The following is a 22,614-nucleotide window of genomic DNA, read 5'->3' on the forward strand; positions in this document are numbered from 1 at the left end:
AGCTGCGACAGATGGCAGGGTCAGACTTTGGCGTAAACTACATGAAATCATGGATCCATCCTGCCTTGTATCAAAGGTCCTGGCTGGTGGTGGTGTAATGGTGTGGGGGACATTTTCTTGGCACACTTTGGGCCCCTTACTACCAATTGAGCATCATTTAAATGTGACAGCCTACCTGAGTATTGTTGCTGACCATGTCCATCCCTTTATGACCACAGTGTACCCATCTTCTGATGGCTTCTTCCAGCAGGATAATGCACCATGCTCACATCATCTCAAACTGGTTTCTTGAACATGACAATGAGTTCGCTGTATTAGAATGGAACCCAAACTCACCAGATCTCAATCCAAAAGAGCACCTTAAGGGTGTGGTTGAACGGGAGATTTGCATCATGGATGTGCAGCCAAGAAATCTGCAGCAATTGTGTGATGCCATCATGTCCATATGGACCAAAATCTCTGAGGAATGTTTCCAGCACCTTGTACAAAGTATGCCATGGAGAATGAAGGCAAAAGGGGGCCCAACCTGGTAATAGCAAGGTGTACTTAATAAAGTGACCAGTGAGTGTATGCATAGTGTTAAACCGCTTTATGGAGTGGAAATAAAAAGGATATGGATGAATAACAAACCCCTCTATAGACCTTAATGACCATAATGTTTCATGCCCATCTACCATGTCAGCATGGAACAGATGTAAAGTAGTGCTGTGCACAGGTGTGCGGTTCCAAGTGGTTCTTCTGGAGCTGCCATTCATTCACCTCACCACTTATCTTGCAAGTCTTCCTTTATGAATGGCTCCATTCTTTTGTGTATGTATGTATGTATATATATATATATATATATATATATATATATATATGTGTGTGTATACATATATATATATATATATATATATATATACATATATATATATATATATATATATATGTGTGTGTGTAATGAAAAGTATTGCTGCCCCCACCGAAAGTTGAAAAAACAATATAAAAGTGACATCATTTTGCCAGGTGATCTATAGTTAGATCATCTGGCTGCCACACTGCAAACAGTGACTGATTCCCCGCTTGCGCAACCTCCTGCAAATAATAAAATCACCTTATGGCCTTGAGGGCAGGTAGAGCACATGGGTCCCTCATCGGCACATATGCACTGGCACAAATATTTATAAGCTTTTCAAGAATAAATGCTTAATTTCTAATAAATACCTCCTCTGACGTTTTGACAATAACCGCGTTACATTCAACTATTAACTATTTAATGTTAGTTCTATTAAACACTTCCTGGACCGCACTTCCTTTACGAAGCGAGTGTCGCACCCAGGTCACATGACTCCAACCTCCAGCCGCATTCAGTCTTGCTGAGTAAGTGTCAGCTGACTAGATGCGTTACGAGGCGTGGCTTCTCCCAGTTAGCTTTTAGATTCCGGCCGGTCAGGTGATTTCTCCATACTCATCGTCGCCATGAGTGTGTTGCTCGTACTTTCTTGCGTTCTTGCAGCTGGTAAGTAATAGCTATGTGAATATATTAGTCTATAGGGGGGAAGAGAGGTTTGAGGGTTATGCCAAGTTGTTTATATTATCATTAAATGTTGTAGTGTCCCCATGTTGAAGTAAAACCAAAATCGAACAAAATAGGTTTATATATATATATATATATATATATATATATATTTGCTTAAGTTATTGTAGCGCAGCGACCCTGTAATAGATATATCGCTATCTATCCTGCCTTCCCTCTGAGATGGTTACTTCCTTGTTTTGTTTTTCCCTGGGGCAGTTTGTGTTGTTTTTCCTGTTGGAGCCAAGGCTGGGTTATTTGCCCGGGTTATTTGCCCACACTGCTATACTTCTGGTATGTTACAGAGCTCTATGGTTACCCAATTTTCTGAGGTAATTGATCGAGCTCCTTTATACCTGTGTCTTGTCAAATGTGTTTACAAATGATCTGACTGGGTGTTATGACTGAACCATTTGTTTATCACAGGTTATTATTAGGTTTATTTACTAAAGGGTGAGTCAAAATGGCATTTGTAGGAGAGCTGTGTTTCAGCTCCTTGACCTCATTGTGCATTCTGAGCAGCCATCCCCAACGAGCTTCTTCTGAAGTGAGACATATAACGCTAGAACTCTCCCTTTATTTAAGAAGAGATTTAGTTCGTCAAAGGGGTAGATGTGGTTTCTGTGCCCTCTTGTCACTGTGCGTTGTGAATGGCCAACGCTGGCGGGCTTCTTGGCCAAGAACGGCCTGGTTGGGCTCTGCATAATGCATAGTTAAGTGGATAAAATGCAGAAGCCTGAAAATAATGGATTATGCAAAACAAAAAGACAAGCAGTTTTTTTTTGTAAAACGCAATATTTTTTAATAATCTGACGCTAGTTATAATAAAAAAGAAATTACCTAAATTTTTGTTTATTTTTTTTTAAAAAGTGTAAATTCTAAATACTAGAATTACCGTATTTGCTCGATTATAAGACGAGGTTTTTTCCAGAGCAAATGCTCTGAAAAATACCCCTCGTCTTATAATCAGGGTCGTCTTATAATCAGACCTCAAATAGGTCTGATTATGAGACTAAGATCCAGATCCCCCGCAGCGATGCAGAGGACCTGGATCCTCCTGTGTTAACCCCCACCCCAACTTACCGGTGCTTAGTCCGGGCTGCGTGTAGAGCTCTACGCGATATAATCTACGGTGCTATAGTCCGGGCAGCGTGTAGAGCTCTACGCGATTCGCGTGGAGCTCTACATGCTGCCCGGACTAAGCACCGGGGGCTCAGATGCAGGGGACCTGGACCCTCCTGTGTTATGCGCGCCCCCCCAACTCTGAAGCACCGGTAAGTTTGGAGGAGGGAGAGGGAGTGTTAAATGGGGGGTGTAAGGCATTTCTGGAGGCAGAGTGCTCTGTGAAATGCCTTTTAACCCCTTTAATGCCACTCTGCCTCCTGAAATGCCTTAAACCTCCCTATATGCCACTCTTCTGCATAATATGCCTTTTAACCCTCTAAGTGCCAGAGTGGCATATAGGGTTAAAAGGCATATCATGGGGCACAGTGGCATATAGGGTTAAAAGGCATATCATGGGGCACTGTGGCATTTAGAGGGTTAAAAGGCATATCATGGGGCACAGTGGCATATAGGGGGTATAAGGCACTTCTGGGGCAGATGTGCATAACTGGGGGGCAGGTTGGAAAATAGAAGGAAATAAAACCAAAATATTTCTCTCAAGCATACCTTTTATTAAAAAAAGTGTTTAAATGAATTAACATTTACTGGTAAAACTTTTTTCCTATAGGGTCGTCTTATATTCAGGCTTTTTCTTTTTTTCCTAAATTAATATTAAGATTTGGGGGGTCGTCTTATAATCAGGGTCGTCTTATAATCGAGCAAATACGGTATTTAAACTCATGGCACCCGTGGCTTGAGATGCTATAATCCCACCAGGAGCTGTCGACAAGCAAGTGATAACTTTACACATACGTCGAGATGTGTTCAGATGCCAAACAGGATAGGTAGATGTAGAGGTGGCCCACGGTGTATTCCGCTACTCCCTTTATAATATCGCCTTGCCGACCACTATAAAAGAAAATGTTCGAACAGATTATTATTAACTTTTACTTATATGGCGCCAGCAATTTGCAGAGTGCTTCTTGCACTACATACATCCAAAGACTATGACAAAACTAGAAGTGAGTTAGACCAACCAAGAAATTGGCTAAAGCCTACGTTCTAGATCGATGCCATCTTCTAGCAGACACCTAACGGGCACCGTGAAGTAAAGGCTGTTGAGGAACTGGGGTAGTTCTGGACCTCAGTCTGGTTGTCCCCACCTCAAGTCCACTTGTGCAACTAACATGTGACTTCACGGCATCTTGCTATGTGCATGACTGCTGTCGGGATTTGAGCAATAAATTATTCATTGTTAAGTTTGGGAGTTCCCCCATTGCGGCTTCTATCCTTTTGCAGTGTAAGCTCCACGCTGTGATCCAGTAATGTTTTATTTCATAGTAGAAACAAGTCTGCTCTCCCTTTAGTAACAATCAAACATTCTTCCGTCTACTTGCTTCTTATTGGATGCTAAAAACAAAAGCACATTGCAACATTTGTATCGTCTGCATCGTGATTGTGTTTGTGAGTGTTTGTTTTTTGTGTGTTGGGTTGCTCTCAAATTGACCTATGTACTGTGTGAACGACACTATTGTAAAATTGTATAAAACTGAATGGAAGGACCCATTTCAAGCTTATATTAGCAAGCTTAGTAATATGTATGACTCAGCCGTAAAGTGGGAGAAATGGCAAGTTGTTTTTGATATCGTATTACAGCTCACATGACATTTTCATTCCTTATGACTTTTACATGTCGGTCTTCATACAAAGTTGTTGTTGAGATCGGCATGACAAGTTGACTTTGTACTCTTTGCGGATGTATGTAAATAACCAGACGAGTCCTTGAATCTAACCAAGTGCTCTCCTTATGTGTTCTGACATGAAGGCTTGTTACAGTTCACCTTTACAGTAGTACTGGAGCAACTTCCCAGGATTTAAATAGCTCTGTCTGGTAGTAAAGTTATGCACTTTTTTTTAAAGGGGCAGTCAATGATTTATTTCACAGTCAAACTTATTTTGTGAGATTGATTGGTTATCTGTAACTCTTCCCTGGAAATTTTGAATTTAATGTGAAAACATATCCTTTTTTTTTTTTTTTTTTTTCTTCCCGTTGTGGCTGAGCATTATGGTGGGATAAGTAGAGTTAAGTTTGCACCGGTAAGTTACTAGCTGAAAAAAATGTGTGGGGTAGTGGCTGAGAAGACTCTTATAAAACAACTAAAACGTTTTTAGACACTTGGGAACTAAGCAAGGTTTGGGATTTTTAAAAAAATATATTTTTATTTTAAAACAAACAAAAAAAACGGGGGGGGGAGTGAGACTGATGCACTTAATGAAGAGAGAGAGCGAAGAAAAAGTTGTAAATGCTCTGAAAAATACCCCTCGTCTTATAATCGGGGTAGTCTTACAATCAGACCTCCAAATAGGTCAGACTATGAGACTAAGATCCAGATCCCCGCAGCGATGCAGGGGACCTGGATCCTCCTGTGCTACCCCCCCCAACTTACCTGTCCTTCTGTTATGCACCCCCCCCCCCAAACTTACCGGTGCTTCTGAGTCCCTGGTGCTTAGTCCGGGCAGCGTGTACAGCTCTACGCGCTGCCCGGACTAAGCAAAGGGGACTCAGAAGCACCGGTAAGTTTGGGGGAGGGAGTGTTAAATGGGGGGGGCATAAGGCATTTCTGGAGGCAGAGTGCTCTGTGAAATGCCTTTTAACCCTCTATACACCACTCTGCCTCCTGAAATGCCTTATACCTCCCTATATGCCACTCTGCCCCATAATATGCCTTTTAACCCCCTAAATGCCAGAGTGGCATATGGGGGTATAAGGCAATTCTGGAGGCAGAGTGGCACACAGGGTCAAAAGGCATATCATGGGGCACAGTGGCATTTAGAGGGTATAAGGCATTTCTGGGGCAGAGTGGCAAGCCTGGGGGCAGATGTGCATAACTGGGGGGGGCAGGTTGAATAAAAAGGAAATAAAAATAAAATATTTTTCTCAATCATAGCTTTTATTAACAAACAATTGTTCACATAGTTTACATGAATTAACATTTACCGGTAAAACTTTCTTCCTATAGGGTCATCTTATGTTCAGGTTTTTTCTTTTTTTCATTAATTAATCAGATTTTGGGGGGTCGTCTTATAATCGAGCAAATACGGTATTTCTGCCATTCCCTGTTTAGTGCCAAATGCTCAGAGAAGGTTACTTTTTAAGATTCCGATCACGCAGCCAGATGGTTAAGCCGTTACTCAAGTTCTTGCATCCGGATGAATTAGCATTTCTTTATTTGAAAGCCTCCTCGCTTTGCATTTCATTGTTCATTCAGCTTTTTTTTTATCTAAAATCGCAAATGAATGACATCTTCTGTTTCAGTTACTGCCTCTCCCTTGTTTGGGACTGAACAATGTGCCGGTGGCCCAGTTATCTGGTGTGAGAATGTCCAGACTGCTTCCCAGTGCGGGGCGGTGAAGCACTGCCAGCAGACCGTTTGGAACAAGCCCACCTTGGTATGATAGATTGGATATGTTAAGACTTGTATTAAAACTATGGAAACATTTCTACAATGCTTATCCAGATTTTGGCTTTAAAATACATCAAGTCTATGTCCTTATACTTTAGTATGCTTTTGCTATGTGTACGTGTCTATTACACGTTTCTTATGTATGTAAAATGTACAGGGTGGTATTAGTCCTTTGGACAAGAACTATTTTTATATTAGATACTGTATAGTTCTGTATTGCGAGCGCTGATCTACGCAAAATCAGTACAGCTCTTGCTTATTTCCAGTTGCTGTAAGCTCTTAAAGAAACAGAACAGGCTGTTTTTTCCACACATGATCTACAGAGCACTTCTAGGGTTCTGTGTAACTACTCATTAATGCACCTGTATGTTCTTTATTGAGTGAAAGGTCCTATTGTAAAAACTTGGTAAATTTGTAATTAACGTTTCCTTTTTCTAGAAATCTGTGCCATGTGACCTGTGTAAGGAGGTATTGACTATTTTAGGGGGCTTTTTGAAAGACAATGCTACAGAGGTAAGATTCATTCTTTGAGGTTGCATGTGTGACCTAAATGCTTATCGACAGACAGACTTCAAGCCACTCTTACGTATTGTTTGTATTTTCTTTAATGATGCATTATATTTGTCCATCATAATAAACCAGCATTAGTAACTTACAATTAGGACTGCAACTAACGATTATTTTAATAATTGATTAGTTGGCCGATTATTTTTTGATCGGATAAAAAATGCAAATTTTATTTAAAATAATGTAATAAAAACGTACAATTTACACTTCATTTCTTTATTGTGATGGCCTCTCGCTATTCACCTTCTTATTTTACTGACATAATAAAAGCTACAAGAACCCAAACAGTGTTTCTCAAACTAGGTTTAATACAAAGTTATTAGTAAATATTAATTCATACGTTAACTATTTTTCATATTTAATAAAAACTGAGAAAAAAGCCTTGTTTATATTTTCTTTTATTTACCAACTGCACCCAGTTATGCACATCTGACCCCCAGCTTGCCACTCTGCCCCATATCTGCCTTATACCTCTTATATGCCAGAGATTCCACTGTGCCCCCGATATGCCTTATACTCCTTATATGCCAGTGATAGCCAACTGAGCCCCCTGATATACCTTTTATCCCCAGATATGTCTTGTGCCCCCCTGATATGCCTTATAACTTCCAATATGCCACTCGCCCCCATTTATGCCTTATACCTCCCTATATGGCACTGTGCACCCTGATATGCCACTCCTCTCCCCATAAATGCCCTGCACCACCCTGAAATTCTCTTTGATTCACCACTCTGCCTCCCCCAGATATGCCACTCTGAAATTAATTATACCCCCCATACACAACTCTACCTCCCCTATACACCACTCTAACTCCCCCAGATATGCCATTCTGCCTCCCTGAAATTCGTTATACCCCCCCATACACCACTATAACTCTCCCATACGCCACTCTGGCTCCTCCCCCCTCCCATACGCCACTCTGGCTCCTCCCCCCTCCCATACGCCACTCTGGCTCCTCCCTCCTCAGAGTGGTGTATGGCAGGGTGGCTCCCATACACCCCTCTGACTCCTCCCTCCTCCCATACACCACTCTGCCTCTCTTCCGACTCCCTGGTGTTTTGTGAACCTCCGTTGCTGACAGGCACTTTCACTGCAGCTTCATAGAAGCCTCAGCGTAAGTGAAGGGCAGTAACGGAGGCTGTCTGTGCGATGCAGACCCCCACCGGCTGGCAGAGAGGATGATCCTCTGCAGGAGACCTCGATTCTCTGTCAGCCGGTGGGGGGTCTGCACGATGCGCACAGACAGCCTCCGTTACTCACCTTCACTTACGCTGAGGTTTCTATGAAGCTGCAGTGAAAGTGCCTGTCAGCAACGGAGGTTCACAAAATACCAGGGAGTCGGGAGAGAGGCAGAGCAGTGTAAGGGAGGGGGGAGGAGTCAGAGGGGTGTATGGGAGGGGGGAGAAAGACGGAAGTGAGAGACCGGCCGACAGTGAGGGGAATCCAGGTCCCCTGCAGCGTTGCGGGAGATCTGGATTCTAGTGTTATAATCCGATCTCTGTTTGAGGTCGGATTATATAAGGATAAAATCGATAAAAAGCGATTTGACTAATCGATAATGAAAATCATTTACAACGATTTTCATTATCTATTTTTATCGATTAGTTGTTTCAGCCCTACTTACAATGGAACTTCCTATTGAACTCTAGTGAGTGGCAAAATTATTAATTTCACAGGTTGTCTGGAAGAGCAAACCTTCTGTCTGCTACATTAAAACTCTTTACCAAACCTACAGTTACATTACCTGCATTAACCCCATTTTGAGCCCGTACATGTACGGGCTTTGTCATTAAGGGGTTAAGTTTTAGTACGGGTTGTTGACCAAAAGACAAAACACGAGAAATTAAGTGCAGCCCGGCCATCCGCCCAAGTGAATCTGTAATGAGGTCAGGCTAAGTCCTTGTTCAACTGTAATGTCTCTCATTTAGCATACCCACTTATATCTATTTTCTTCCAATCAGTGTATAGAATACATTTAGTATAAAAAATATATAAAGACATATTTTGAAAAAATGGCTTTGCAATTTTACTACTTATAAACTGTACACGGCTATAGCATAGACTTAGCATGTTGTGGGGAAGCTACAGGCCAAGACTGAAACATGTGCGTTACTTTAACACATTTTGTAGTGAGTGTTATGGCTGATTATTTTTGTGATTTTATTTTCCTGCCATACAGTGGCAGTACAATCGGGTAAAGCCTTCTTCCCGGACAAGAAGACCGCTACAGCAAAGAAAGGGTTAATAGAGCGTAGCCCTCCCCCTTTACCCATAAAGCCAGGCTTACCCGGAACGCGTCAGTTTTTCTTCTTGTCCCATACAGGGACGGACGGCTACAGCAGGGGATTTTTTTCCCCGAAGAATTCCTCTATGGTGAGGCGCACGGGTTGCTGCCTGGGGGTCGTTATCCTCCGATTGCTCCCCGGGTGGTGAGCAGAGCGAGGTCTCCTCCGTAGCATTGGTGTTACGGAGGAGTTCTGTTGGAGCAGCTTTATTTCCGGCTGTGCGCAGTGAGTGGAACGCACGCCCGGGTGGCGTTGCGTTCCACTGAAGATCCGATCGCGCTACTGCGCATGCGCGTATCGGATCTTCTGGAGGGCGCCAAATTCAAACCTTTAAAAGGTTTTGCAGTTCCTGTCTGTTCTGCAGGGCAGTTTTCAGCACAGGATACCGTGTCACCAGCCCCCCCACACGGTTCAGAGGATTTGGAGGTAAGATTTCTTTATCTTTCCCTTCATTTGTCTCTGCCTCCAGAAGACTATAAAAAAAAAAAAAAAAAAAAAAAAAAAAAAAACACCCTTTCCTGTTTAAGGGTTATTTTTCTTCACTCACTAATTTTTTGTTGTGTCTTGCCAGATGTCTAGTCCGGTTTCTCCAGGAGATAAAGATAAGAAACCTGCTCCCACTCCAAGGAAGGCCACTTTTAAGGCAAAGCATGCAGCTTGCTCTGAGTGTGCTACCCCTCTTCCTGACGGATGCAGGAAAAAGTTATGTAATGCCTGCTCGGCGGAGCAACTTTCTAAGGAAAAGCAGAAAGACTTGCAATCCTTCCTGGGATGGTTCCAGGAAAACCTTGCGCAGACCTTTGAGGCTTTTCAGGTTTCAGCAGCTCAAGCCCAGTCAAAGGTTCCGAGTAGGCCCTCCCGCAAGCGCAAAAGATCTCGGTCATCTTCCAGATCAGAGCTTTCATCTGGTGAAATTTCTCAGTCCTCAAGCTCTACAACTTCGAGTTCAGAGGAGGAGTCCGTTTTTCCTACCCAAGACCTTAGGAAGTTTACCAAAGAGGTGACTCGTCTGGTATCGGACGAAGAGGTCACCAAGATTAAGGGCTTCCCTGTTCTTCCCAAGCTAAAGCTGCTTATGGAAAGGGAATGGAAATACCCAGGGAAGAGGGTTTTTCTCTCCAAGCATTTCAAACATCTTTTCAAGCTCCAGAGTGATGAGCGTTGGGATGAGCCCCCGAAGGTGGACGTTCAAATAGCGCAATTGTCAAAAAAGACTACTATACCAATTGGAGGAGTCTCTGGGCTAAAAGACTCCATGGACAGGAGGATTGAAACTTCCTGCAGGCGTATTTTCCAGGCATCAGGTGCCCAATCTAAAGCAGCTGTGGTCAGTGCAGCGGTCTCCAGGGCTCAAAGCTATTGGTTACAGGCCTTAGAAGAGTGCTTGCCAGATGATCAAGACTCAGAAATTTCTCAACTTCTTAAGAATTTGAGATTGTCCAATAGCCTTCTGACAGATTCCTCTCAGGAGATGGTGAAGACTTCAGCCCGCAATATGGGCTTATCCTCTGTGGCCCGCAGAGCGTTATGGTTACGATCCTGGTCGGCGGACACAGCCTCTAAGGCGGCTCTTTGCGATTTACCCTTTGAGAAGAATAAATTGTTTGGTGCTCCGTTGGATGACTTAATTAAACAAATGTCTGAGACTAAGAGGGCTCTTCCTCAGGATAAGCGTTCCAGATGGAATAGACGGTACCCATTTAAAACCTCCAGGCCCTTTCAGGCTTCTTCCAGAGCGCAGAATTTTCGAAGTTCCTTTGGAGACAAGAAGTTCCAGGATCGTCCTAAGAAGCAAGATAAGAGGAAATTCTGACAGAGTAGGGGGAAGGCTGCAGCAGTTCGCTCATGTTTGGGAACAGACTACGCACAGCAAGTGGATTCGGGATCTAATTTCCGAGGGATACAAGATCAAGTTTTCATCACTCCCCAGAAGTCAATTTCTGATTTCCTCGTACCCTTCCCACTTAAAGAACGTGGCACTGCATTCAGCTTGCCTGTCTCTCCTGTCAAAGGGAGTAATAGAGAGGGTTCAGGCTCCTCTTCATTTTCAAGGAGTTTATTCCAGGCTTTTCCTAGTCCCAAAACCGGACGGATCATTTCGTCCCGTTTTGGATCTAAAGAGAGTGAACAGATGCATACCGTATCGCCATTTCCGGATGGAGAATTTATCTTCGGTCGCCCAGTTGCTCCAGCAGGGAGACGTCATGGCAACGTTAGACCTGAAGGACGCGTACCTTCACGTCCCGATTGCTCAGTCCTCCAGAAAATTTCTGAGATTTGCAATCCAAATTCGTGGGGTCGTTCATCATTTTCAATTCAAGGCTCTCCCGTTCGGTCTTTCCTCAGCCCCAAGGATCTTCACAAAGATTTTGTGTCCGTTGACTGCATCGCTTCGGGAAATGGGGATTTATATAGTTCCCTACCTCGACGACTGGCTCCTCAAGGCCGAGTCTCCATGGAAACTTCGGGCAGACCTTTCCACCACAGTACGGTTTCTGGAGAAGCACGGCTGGATTATAAACCTCAAGAAATCCAACCTCATTCCTTCCACCAGTATCCAGTTCCTTGGCTTAGGAGTGGATTCGATATCTCAAAGATTTTTTCTCCCATCATCAAAGATCAAGAAGATCAAAAAGGAGATCAGGTCCCTTCAGTTGAGCCCAACTTGTACTGTCAGGAAAGCCATGAGCATCCTTGGTCTCCTTACGGCATCCATCCCGGCGGTCAAGTGGGCAAAAGCCCAACTGCGGCCCCTGCAATGGGATATATTACGGAATTGGTCGAGACGAGAGGAAGACCTAGACCTAGATGTTACGATCTCAAGTCAAGTCTTATCCCACCTTACCTGGTGGAGGACGCCTTCGAACCTTTCCAGAGGCCTTTCTTTTCGTTCCCCCAGATGGGTGGTACTTACCACGGATGCTTCCGGCATAGGATGGGGCGCCCATTTAAATTGTCTATTCCGGCAAGGCGTATGGTCTCTAAGAGATTCGCGTCGTTCTTCCAATTTTCGGGAATTAAAGGCGGTTCTTCTTGCCCTCGTAGCCTTCAGGACCCTGCTGGAAGGTCGTGCAGTAAGGATTCAATCAGACAACGCCACGACGGTTGCATACATAAACCGGCAAGGGGGTACTCGGGTGAGGAGCCTTCAGATTCTCTGCTCTGTTCTGATGAGTTGGGCCCAGCAGCATCTGGCAGACATATCGGCCACACACATAAGGGGATGCGACAATTCCATTGCGGACGATCTCAGCCGTCTAAGATGGTCGCAGGCGGAGTGGTCTTTAACCGAGGGGACATTCGCCTCCCTGGTTTCGAGATTTGGCCTCCCGGAAATAGATCTGATGGCGTCCAGAAACAACAGGAAAGTTACAGTTTTCGCCTCTCTCAACAGGCGGGATTCTCCGGATTTCCTGGACGGTCTGTCCATGAAGTGGGATTTCCGTCTGGCTTATGTTTTTCCTCCAGTCGCATTGATTCCCCGCGTCCTCCAGAAGATGCGGGCAGACGGAGCACGGGTCCTCGCCGTCATCCCTTACTGGCCAAACCGCAGCTGGTTTTCCCTCCTGAAACATCTAAGCCTTTCGTGTTGGGAACTACCCCTCTCGGATCACTTGCTGGACGATGGGGCTCTGCATCTGGACCAGCTACAGATGTTCAAATTGACGGCTTGGCTACTGCAAGGATGATTCTGCGGGGTCAAGGTGTTGAGGAAGATTTATCTGACTTGCTGTTAAAATCTGTTAGAGGCTCGACGTCAAAAATTTATTTTCGGGTCTGGAAGAAGTTTCTTCTCTGGTATGCCTCAAGAGACCTTTCGGTTTTTCCTCCTACTATCAACTCCATTTTGCTGTTTTTGAAGGATGGGTTTTCCGCGGGCCTCAGTGTCTCTACCCTTAAGGGTCAGGTTTCGGCCCTTAGTCATTTTTTTCTGATAGACCTGGCTTCGCAGTTACTGGTCAGACGTTTTTTTAAGGCCATCACCATTCAACGTCCGCCACGGAGGGCTCACTTTCCAGCGTGGGATCTGACGGTGGTTCTTCGCGCACTCTGCTCACCTCCGTTTGAACCCTTGGAGGAAGTGTCATTGAAGATCTTATCGTTTAAGACTGTGTTTTTGGTGGCCATTACGTCTGCCAAGCGTGTGGGAGAAATACAAGCCCTTTCTTCGTCTGAGCAGTTTACCATCTTCCATCAGGATAAAGTGGTTCTCCACCTTCAACCTTCATTTTTGCCTAAGGTCTTATCCAAATCTGCTATTAGTCAACCTCTGGTTCTTCCATCGTTTTTTCCATCTCCCTCCTCTCCGGAAGAATCTACTTGGCACATGTTGGATGTCAAGAGAGCCCTTGAATTGTATATTTCTAGGACTGCCTCTGTCCGTTCCACTGACCAATTGTTCATTTCTTGGTCTGGTCGGTCGGCAGGGAAGGCTGCCTCAAAAGCTTCCCTAGCAAGGTGGATCACAGGAACTATTCGTATGGGCTATCAAGTCTCTGACGTTCCTCTGTTGTCTCCTATCACGGCCCACTCCACCAGGGCTGTGTCTGCTTCATGGGCTGAGAAGGCTTCTGCTTCACCGGAAGATATTTGCAAAGCAGCTACGTGGTCATCGTTCAATACCTTTGTTCGTCACTACCGGCTAGATGTCTTCTCATCCTCTGCAGCGGATTTCGGGCGTAAGGTGCTCCAGGCGGTTGTTACCTAGGAGTTGGTTTCCCTCCCGTTCTTTAGGGATCTTGGTACATCCCGATTGTACTGCCACTGTATGGCAGGAAAAATGGAAATTTTTTACTCACCGTAAATTCCTTTTTCCTTAATACAGTGGCAGTACGGATTTCCCTCCCTTAATAAATTATTTTTTGCATTCAGTTTTGGTGTTCTTGTTATTTACTGACGCGTTCCGGGTAAGCCTGGCTTTATGGGTAAAGGGGGAGGGCTACGCTCTATTAACCCTTTCTTTGCTGTAGCGGTCTTCTTGTCCGGGAAGAAGGCTTTACCCGATTGTACTGCCACTGTATTAAGGAAAAAGGAATTTACGGTGAGTAAAAAATTTCCATTTTTTTAATTGCACTTCTCAATCACCTTTGAGGCCAGTCAGGGTTTCTACAGACCCCAGTGAGTGTGGGAGTGAGGGGATCCCCCAGTGAGTGTCTGTGGGTATGAGGGGATCCCCCAGTGAGTGTCTGTGGGTATGAGGGGATCCCCCAGTCGGTGTCTGTGGAAAGGGAATGTCTGGATTGAAGTTTGGGTATTTTTATCTCCTGAATGCGAAAGTGCTTGCTTTCTGGAAGCATAAACCTACATAAGGTAGGCTTAAAGCTACCCTGAATCTGCGACAAGACCAAGCACTGAATAAGGTCTCAATCTTTATAGGAAACGATGCTAGACTAGGTGAGCCAAATGCTTCCTATCTGCCTTCATATTCTGTGTAATTACGATAGAGCCTTTGTGATACCGCACCTACAGTAGGTTTTGTCTCGCATTTATGTAAAATTCTGTTCTTTCCATTTCAGAATGAATTTGAGGGTTATTTGAAAAAAGTGTGCAGCTTAATACCTGACCCTAGCATTTCCTCTCCTTGTGAGCAGTTGGTTGATGAGTACTTCCCTATAATCTTTAACATATTAAAAGAAGAACTGGTAAGCAATATACTTATGCTGTTTGTCTGGCTGTGATCTAGCAAACTCTGAACTTGCATGTTTTTTTTGCATGTAACGTAAAAATGTATTTATTCTACTCCTTTCTGTTCAATAGGATAATCCATCCACCGTATGTTCTGCTCTTGGTCTCTGCAAAAGTCTTCAGCAGTACTTGGCCAGCTTCAAACAACATGAACAGATCCAGAGCAACGAGATTCCGGAAACGGACGCTCCTAAAATGGTTTACCCTTTCCTGACCAATATTCCTTTACTACTCTACCCTCAAGGCAAAACTACTCCAGAGCCTAAAGTAAGTTGGGTTACCCTTAAAGCAAACACAAGATATCAGTTTATACCAAAGCCTCACATTTACCTTTAGATGCAAAGGCTTGGACAGTGGATGCTCACTGACCAATTGTTGGTTTATTTGCTTTACAGAAATACTAACCTTTAAGTATAGCTGCTGATTTCCATGGTTACCAAACTTCACAATCTGCTTGCTGGCAGCTGATTTACGATTACGATATTTTGTCAGCGTGCAGAAACAATTGTCAGATCCCTGCTTAGATACATGAGTTGGACATTGTGACTTAACGGGTGCCCTACCACCCAAAAAAAATGCATTGGGCAACAAATGTCAAATCAGTTTCTCTGGTTTTTAAAAATATAATGGTTCTTCTTAGTCTGTCAATTCTAGCTCCCATACCCTCCTGTATGATAAGCGCTGTGTGAATGATTAGTGCTATATAAATAAAAGATAACACTCTGGATATAATTATTACACTTAACCTATTGACGGCACTATGAATTTACTATTGCATTAAAAAGTGCTAAAAATGATCATAAGGATATAAAAGTAAATGTGCGGTGCTGTCTCTCAGCGGGATCTCTGCATCAGTGCCAACACAATTTGTGTTTTTGAATACCTAAACAGAAGTTCAGTCATTTTCTGGCACCCTCTTGCATTTCATCACATATATTGTTAAGAATGCCCTGTTTCGTGATCATTTTGATTCAACCTTTTCTGTAATCTTACTGAAGCTCACCTTTTTTCTCACAAATTTAAAAACCTGTCAAAATCCTCAGGGAATATCGTGTTATAAGAGTGATATATGGACTCTGTAAATAACCTGACGGCTCTGTAGTTGTGTTAAGTAAATAGAAAATAAACCTAAAAGAAACAAACAAAAAATCTCTATGTATGTTCTATTGACAGTTTACTAAAATGGTAGAGGTATTTAAGAGATGCATTATTCAATTACTTTTGTATAGCTTGGTGTGTATATACAAGGACATTGTGAATTTTTAAATTATTTTTCAGAATGGGGATGTTTGCAAAGATTGTCTTCAGCTGATTAATGATGTGCAGGACTCCATCCGAAGCAATTCCTCTTTTTCCAAGCAGTTGGTGGACCAAGTATTGAAAGATTGCGATCAGCTTGGTGGTGGTCTCAGTGATATGGTATTTATTTATTTTTTTATTCCCAGCCCTTCTATATAAAAGCGTGTGTGTAAGCTGTGCCACTTATTATCCTTATATCATTATATATAATTATTATATATATCGTCCCCCCCAAACATTTCCTTATATTAAAATATTCATTTCTTTTTAGTGCAAGACCTATGTTAAACAGTATTCCGATATTGCAATCCAAGTACTGCTGCAAATGGTGAGTTTCTTTTTCTTTCCATTTATTAGTTTGAGATGGTTAATGGAGAGAAATATTAAGACTCCATTTTCACACACTTAATTTCTAGCTTTCATAAAAACGTAAATCCCGAGGTGACAAAATTCGACCACTGAACCTCTGTTCTGTTTGTATCCGTAATATTTCTTTTTAACTTGTTCTGCAGTAACTATAGTGAAGTAATATTTTTGGTATTCATATCCGCACTTATTCTTGTAATACTTAGTTGTGTGCATTTGAACACCTTGTAGCACCGCTGTATATATCCTTTTTATTTTGGCAAACAAGGTGACTAAATTGACAAACCCGAGCGATGTGGACAGTGTCGTGTCTTGTCAGCTGCAGTTATCTTTTATTGAGCCGGTTCCTCCGGCTTTGTGTAGGGCACGCTTCTTGATACATGATCCTAGAAAACGGAGCTCAAGTGGGTGATAGAAATGAACCCACGGTAGTTGGGTGCCAGGTCCTGGCTTCTGTAATTTTGCCCCTGCACATGGAGCAAATTTGCCAAGCTCTGCTTTAAGCGTCGTGGTGATCTTGACACAATGTGTGCACGTTTAAAGATGTTCTTACTGTGCATTTAAACTCTAAATTACTTTCTCAATTTTCCCTTTTAATCCTCAGAATCAGGTATGTAACTAGCAGTGGTGCGTGCCCCCCCCCCCCGATAGCTTGGTGTAGCTTTTTGATAGCTGTAATACAGTTCTGCAGGCTAAAATAGAACTCTTCAGAATTAGTGTTCACCACGTGGTACCCTGTATTAAAGCAAAATGATCACACACACTTGTGAAATTTATGAATTTAAAGAATCTACTGTGCACAAGCCATTCCGAAAACTTACGAGAAATGTTGGCTTAGAGAAAAGATAAATTAGTAGATGTTACATTTCTGTTGGACGCTTCACATCTGTCAAAAAGCTTTTACACGGACTCGTGCTTGTGGCTTTGCACCTCACACTGTACCTCGTTGGTAGCAGACTCCCCCCTGCGTGTGATCCATACTTGTGCACTGGTGATTTTTGCTAACCTTTTATCATCTAGGCATTGTTTTGGGCCCGTAACAACTTTCTGTATTTATGATTAACATACAGTGTATTTTGTTTGTGCAAGACTGACTGCTTTTAACATGCTGAATTGATCACTTTGTGTACACGCACGTACCCCTTGTTCCTTAGCTGGCTGGTGCCCCTTTGTTCTTTAGCTGGTGAAGTTACCCGATTTATTCCTGATATTGGTTATCAAACTTCATGATAGCTGTAGTTGCGCCATAAGACAAGAACTTTAATGAGCTGCTCCATCTGACTTTTTTTTTCTTCCTCTTGTATATAGAAACCAGAGCAGCTGTGTGCATTGGTGGGGTTTTGTGACCAGAAGTCTGCTCCTCTACAGACACTTACCCCAGCTAAAGAAATTATTCCTGCTGCCAAATTGCAGCCTGCAATCCAAGTATGTAAATATTTAAAAACAAAATGATTATTGTGAAGTTTAGTGGTTGGTGTGTCTCCATCTGCTGGTGTGGGAGATGTAATATTGCTCTGACCTGCATTTTGCTACTGAAACTACATTTAGCTTATGTGCTTTTAGGATAGAAAATATATACCGTGAGCTGTGCCACAGATCTCCTTTTATAAAAGCTAGCTCAACTTAAAGGGGGACTCCCACTGTTACTGGTGGCATCACTTCTGCTTGAAAGGAGACAACTTATGCTGACATACATACATACATACATACATACATACACTGTCAGTACATGACTTGTGCAAAGGCACTCTGATGCCATTTGTAGCATAAATATTTACAAGATGACATCACACTCTGTGGTATGTGTGATGCGGCCACTGCTGTGTTTGCTCTCCAAGATGCTTCCGGGTCAAGAACTTGCTTTTCAAATTTCAGAGGATCCTGGATAGGAGAGTGTTCAAATGAAACCCAGTAACGTTACTACTGTTTCTATTTATGAAACTCTGAAATATTTATACTTGCTTACAACCATAAAACAACAACTAAAAAATATAAATGTATGGTGCTTGTTCCCTTTTAACAGTAGGTGAAATCTAATATAATGAGGGATAGTAATCATGCAGATTATTGTGGAAGTTAAATTGTAAAAAAAAAATATATATATATATATATATATATATATAACAATAGATGTCTGTCTTAAACGCACCATGTAAATATACACAAGAACTGATGGCACTCATACTCAAAATCACACCATGAGCACAACTTGTGACCCACACTTGCAACTTTTTCCGCTCAGGCATATACTTGCACAGGTCAATACTCGGACAGGGATTGAGCCTGTGGACACAAGAACGTTGTGCATGGGCTAAATTTTCTTGCTAAAAGGCTCTCGACAGCAGTCGGCAAACGTTTATGTAGCATGGTGGGCTTCCCACCAGCTGCTGAGATGCATCCATGTGCAAGTCTTCTGTTAAAGTAGAAAGCCGCATTTTTAGCACAATTTATTGACTTTATTATGTGTTCCTTCTCTGCAATTGAATGTGCATGTAAATGTAGCTTTGTGTATATGTATATCTAAATATTTACTAAGATGTTAAAAATAAAAAAGGGACAGTAATCCCCTTACTCATGGTTTTTGTGACACTGAATTGAGTTATGTCAACTGTTAGATCAAACAGGAGGCCTCCTTTGAAACCAATCCAATTTGCGAATTGTGCCAAATCATGGTACAGGAACTTGAAAGCCTCCTGGAAGACGAACGGACAGAGGTACACTTTTAACCATTGCTCAAAATTAATGCGTTCAATAAAGTGTGTGTGGAAATGGGCTAGCTAGTCAGAACTAATCAGTGTCATAGTAACATTAGCAGTAGTGATTTTAGTGATGCTAATCGGCTCTTCTAACAAATTGACCACAGTGTCCTGCTATATGCAAATGCAAGGTGGCATGCAAACTTAAGGAATGGTCAGGCATTTGTTAGAAAATAGATCATCAATGCTATGTTGTGGTACTTATTCCTTGAATGATAGGATTAAACTCAATGACTTTAACATTAAAATTAGTTTTTGTGGTTAACCACCAAAGTGATAATGCGTCCGTTGTTGGGTATCTTAATTTATTAAAGCACCATGTATTTAGAACATTTATCCTTATGGGCCTACAGCTAAGTCTAACTAACAAGTTGTGGGTTTTCTTTTGTTCAAGGAGGGCTTTATTGCATCAGTTCACACTGGTTCCTACATTTCCATTTTGAGTTGAATCGGTGTTTATTCTCTTGTCTGCCATAGTGTGCTATATTCCGGGGTGCATGGGCAGGCAGTTCTGTGGGCCAGTCCAAAAGAGATGGGAACGCAGTCACATAATGCAATGTTACCTGACCCCTGCGGTAGTAGCGTGGCCGCTTGCACAGTATCTAAGCTGTTTAAATAAAAGATCTGAAAAGTATACCCATGCTAGAGAGGGTATGAGGAAAGATAGATTAGCCTGTGTAGAAATCGGTATGAGGCATATTCAAATGGATGCCTTAAACCCTTTCTAGTGAACCTAATAACAAACATCCCGCACCAAAAACCTTGTGCAATTAGTTTTACATTTACTCGCCTAAAACTACAACAAAGTCTCAAAATCCTCACACGTTCCTAGTCATTCTATTTTGTTTTTTTTGTTGAACAGGAGAGCATAGAGAAGGCTTTGGAGAAGGTCTGCAACATAATCCCTCACAAATATACCCAAAAATGCAAGGACTTTGTGGAGACTTACAGCAAAGCCATTATCAGCCTGTTGGAGCAAGAAGTTAATCCAAAGATGATTTGCTCAATACTGGGGGTTTGTTCTGCCAGAGAGCACGCAAAGATAGGTGAGGAGAAATCCTAGAAGCTTACATTTCTTAGATTTTGGTGTATTGGGAAATGCCACTATCAATCAACTTCAATTCATACATTTTTCTTTTTTCAAACCTATAAGTGAAACTCAACCCCGAGAAGGTGAAATCTGGTGGCAGTTGTCAAGTGTGCAAGATGATTGTGAAATATATTGATGAACTGTTGGAGAAAAATGCTACTGAATTAAAGATTCAGGATGCTCTCAAAAAAGTCTGCAACTTTCTGCCTGACAGTGTCCAAGATGAGGTACAGTCCAATAGGTTTTGCATAAACGTTCCTATGCGGCTAGTGATAAAGTTATGGCAACCTAGTACATCCTAACTTGTCCAACGTATCCCCCACTATAGTGTCGTGCATTGGTCGCAGAATATGAACCTATGTTTGTGCAAATCCTTTTGCAAGCGTTGGAACCAAGTTTTGTCTGCATGGTGAGTTAAAACCAGACGAGGTGGAACCTTCACCCCAATGTGTATATTTGTTTCTTCACTGTAATATTTTGCCTTTTAGAAAATGAATCTGTGTGACGGTGCCAAGATACCTCTGCTAGGAACAGAAAAATGCATGAGGGGCCCTAGCTACTGGTGTAAGGACGTGAATACTGCAACAGCTTGCAATGTAAGTTCCATGTATTTACAACTAATTGACTTATGACGGTATGGATATTATGTCTCTCTCTGGCTGACTGCCTTGGTCTACAATAGGGAATGCAGTCTGAAGAGAGCAAAGGTGGTTCAGCTGTGATGGCCAGGGTGCCTGACTTTGTTGGTCTACAATATTACTTAAGCATTACATTGAGTTTAAATGCGCTGTTCCATTTAGACTAAACACACATTGCACACTCTAATATGTTATGCAAAGAACGTAAACATTTTGACAGATCTGATAAAGCGTTTTTGGTTTATATGGCAGCAATGGTTTTTTTGGGGGGTTTTTTTTCCCTGGGAAAACTTCTAATTGTTTGTAAGCATTTGTACCTTGAAAGTCCTGGTATCTAAATCTGTTGCTACAAGTGTAGGAAACCTTGATGTGTTGGAATACATAAGCACCTAACTATATTCGTGATACCTTTACTAACCCCCCTTCTATCTCCTTAACAGGCCATAGAACACTGCAAGCGTCATGTTTGGAACTAGTCTTATCAAGAATGAAGTACTGGCCATATGAAAGTAAAATCTTCCCCCATCTCAGCATTTATATTCTTTTTGAACCTGTAAGCGTGCAGGTACTGCATCCAGTGTGAATTGTTAACGTGCTGTACATATTTGTTAATTTGTAATAGGTCTTTTAAATTTTAATAGCTTGATGATCACTACCAAGAGTTTGTAAAACAGGGTATCTATAGCTTTCTTCTTGCTCTGTTTAAAATGTGCGAACTTGAGGCTTTAAAATAGATTTGGTTTCCTTTAGCCAATGATGGTTATTTTTTGCCCCCTCCCCCATGTTTTTGCATGATCATTATGAATTAAGCCACTTCTTTGTGTTGCAGCCAGTTCAAATTAGGTGTTAATACTTGCTAGTTTAAAGCCAGTAGTTCAAAATAGGTTTTTTGACTAATATCTCCCAGTTAAAAATAAATAAATAACCAAAATGGCTGGCCTTTGCTAAATGCTAGTTGGTGTTGCCTTAATGTGTAGCTTTCATACTGTCTGATAAGATGATTAGATGTGTACAATGTTAACACCCCCCAAAAAGGCACAGCAGCTGCAATTGGTTTTACAGTCTCCTTTTTCATTGGGATGTTCAGTCACCCAGTTGTTACATTTTTGATGTAATGGATACAATCAAAATACACCTTTTCTTGCTTTTTGGTATGACTGCTGTTTGATGGAGAGATATATAATATTTTTTTCTTCCCTGTCTGTTAATTCAATGCAGTTAGGTTATTTAACATGTCTTGGCAAAGCTGCTGTGATTGATAATAAATTCCCTTACCAAAAAACAGTATTTAGATCTTGTTTTTAGAAATCGCTACACAATTATATCAGCGTGAGGTGGAGAAAACACCGAACTTTGTTTATGTATTGGTGTGTATGGGGGGAGTAAAATACTTTTTTTTGTATTGGACTGACATTGGGCCAATGCTTCAACTCCAGTATTGTAGCAGACTGGATGCCCAATCTGTGTGTTCAGGATTTAGTCCAGGACTTTGATGCTGACATCAGATACAGGTGCTGGGCATTTTGCATACCCCCCCCACCCCTGACAACTGGAGATACTGCTGTGGGGAAAGGCAGGTTCTCCCTGTACTCCCAGGGCAAGGAGATGCCCTAAAGAAGATTCCCCCGCCAAGTTTGGCAAACCTGCCTGCCTGAGCATGGTTTCCAAATCCTGGCTTTGCTTTATCTGGCAGGTACAGTGGATATAAAACTCTACACACCCCTGTTAAAATGCCAGGTTCTTGTAATGTTAAAGCATGAGACAAAGATAAATCATGTCAGAACTTCCACCTTTTTAATGTGAC

General features: G+C 42.2%; 1 protein-coding gene across 1 annotated transcript; it reads left to right on the top strand.

Moving 5' to 3' along the window:
• The first annotated feature begins 1,367 nt into the window (after positions 1-1,367).
• Positions 1,368-22,094, top strand: PSAP (prosaposin). Its single transcript, XM_053451250.1, has 14 exons — positions 1,368-1,498; positions 5,976-6,109; positions 6,562-6,636; positions 14,493-14,618; positions 14,734-14,928; positions 15,940-16,080; positions 16,232-16,288; positions 17,635-17,751; positions 18,942-19,040; positions 19,945-20,128; positions 20,236-20,399; positions 20,501-20,581; positions 20,661-20,768; positions 21,251-22,094. The coding sequence occupies exons 1-14, from the start codon at positions 1,459-1,461 to the stop codon at positions 21,284-21,286; spliced, it is 1,557 nt and encodes a 518-aa protein (XP_053307225.1). The 5' UTR covers positions 1,368-1,458; the 3' UTR covers positions 21,287-22,094.
• The last annotated feature ends 520 nt before the right edge of the window (positions 22,095-22,614 follow it).

Source organism: Spea bombifrons, chromosome 11, assembly GCF_027358695.1.
Source record: "Spea bombifrons isolate aSpeBom1 chromosome 11, aSpeBom1.2.pri, whole genome shotgun sequence".
Lineage (NCBI taxonomy): Eukaryota > Metazoa > Chordata > Amphibia > Anura > Pelobatidae > Spea > Spea bombifrons.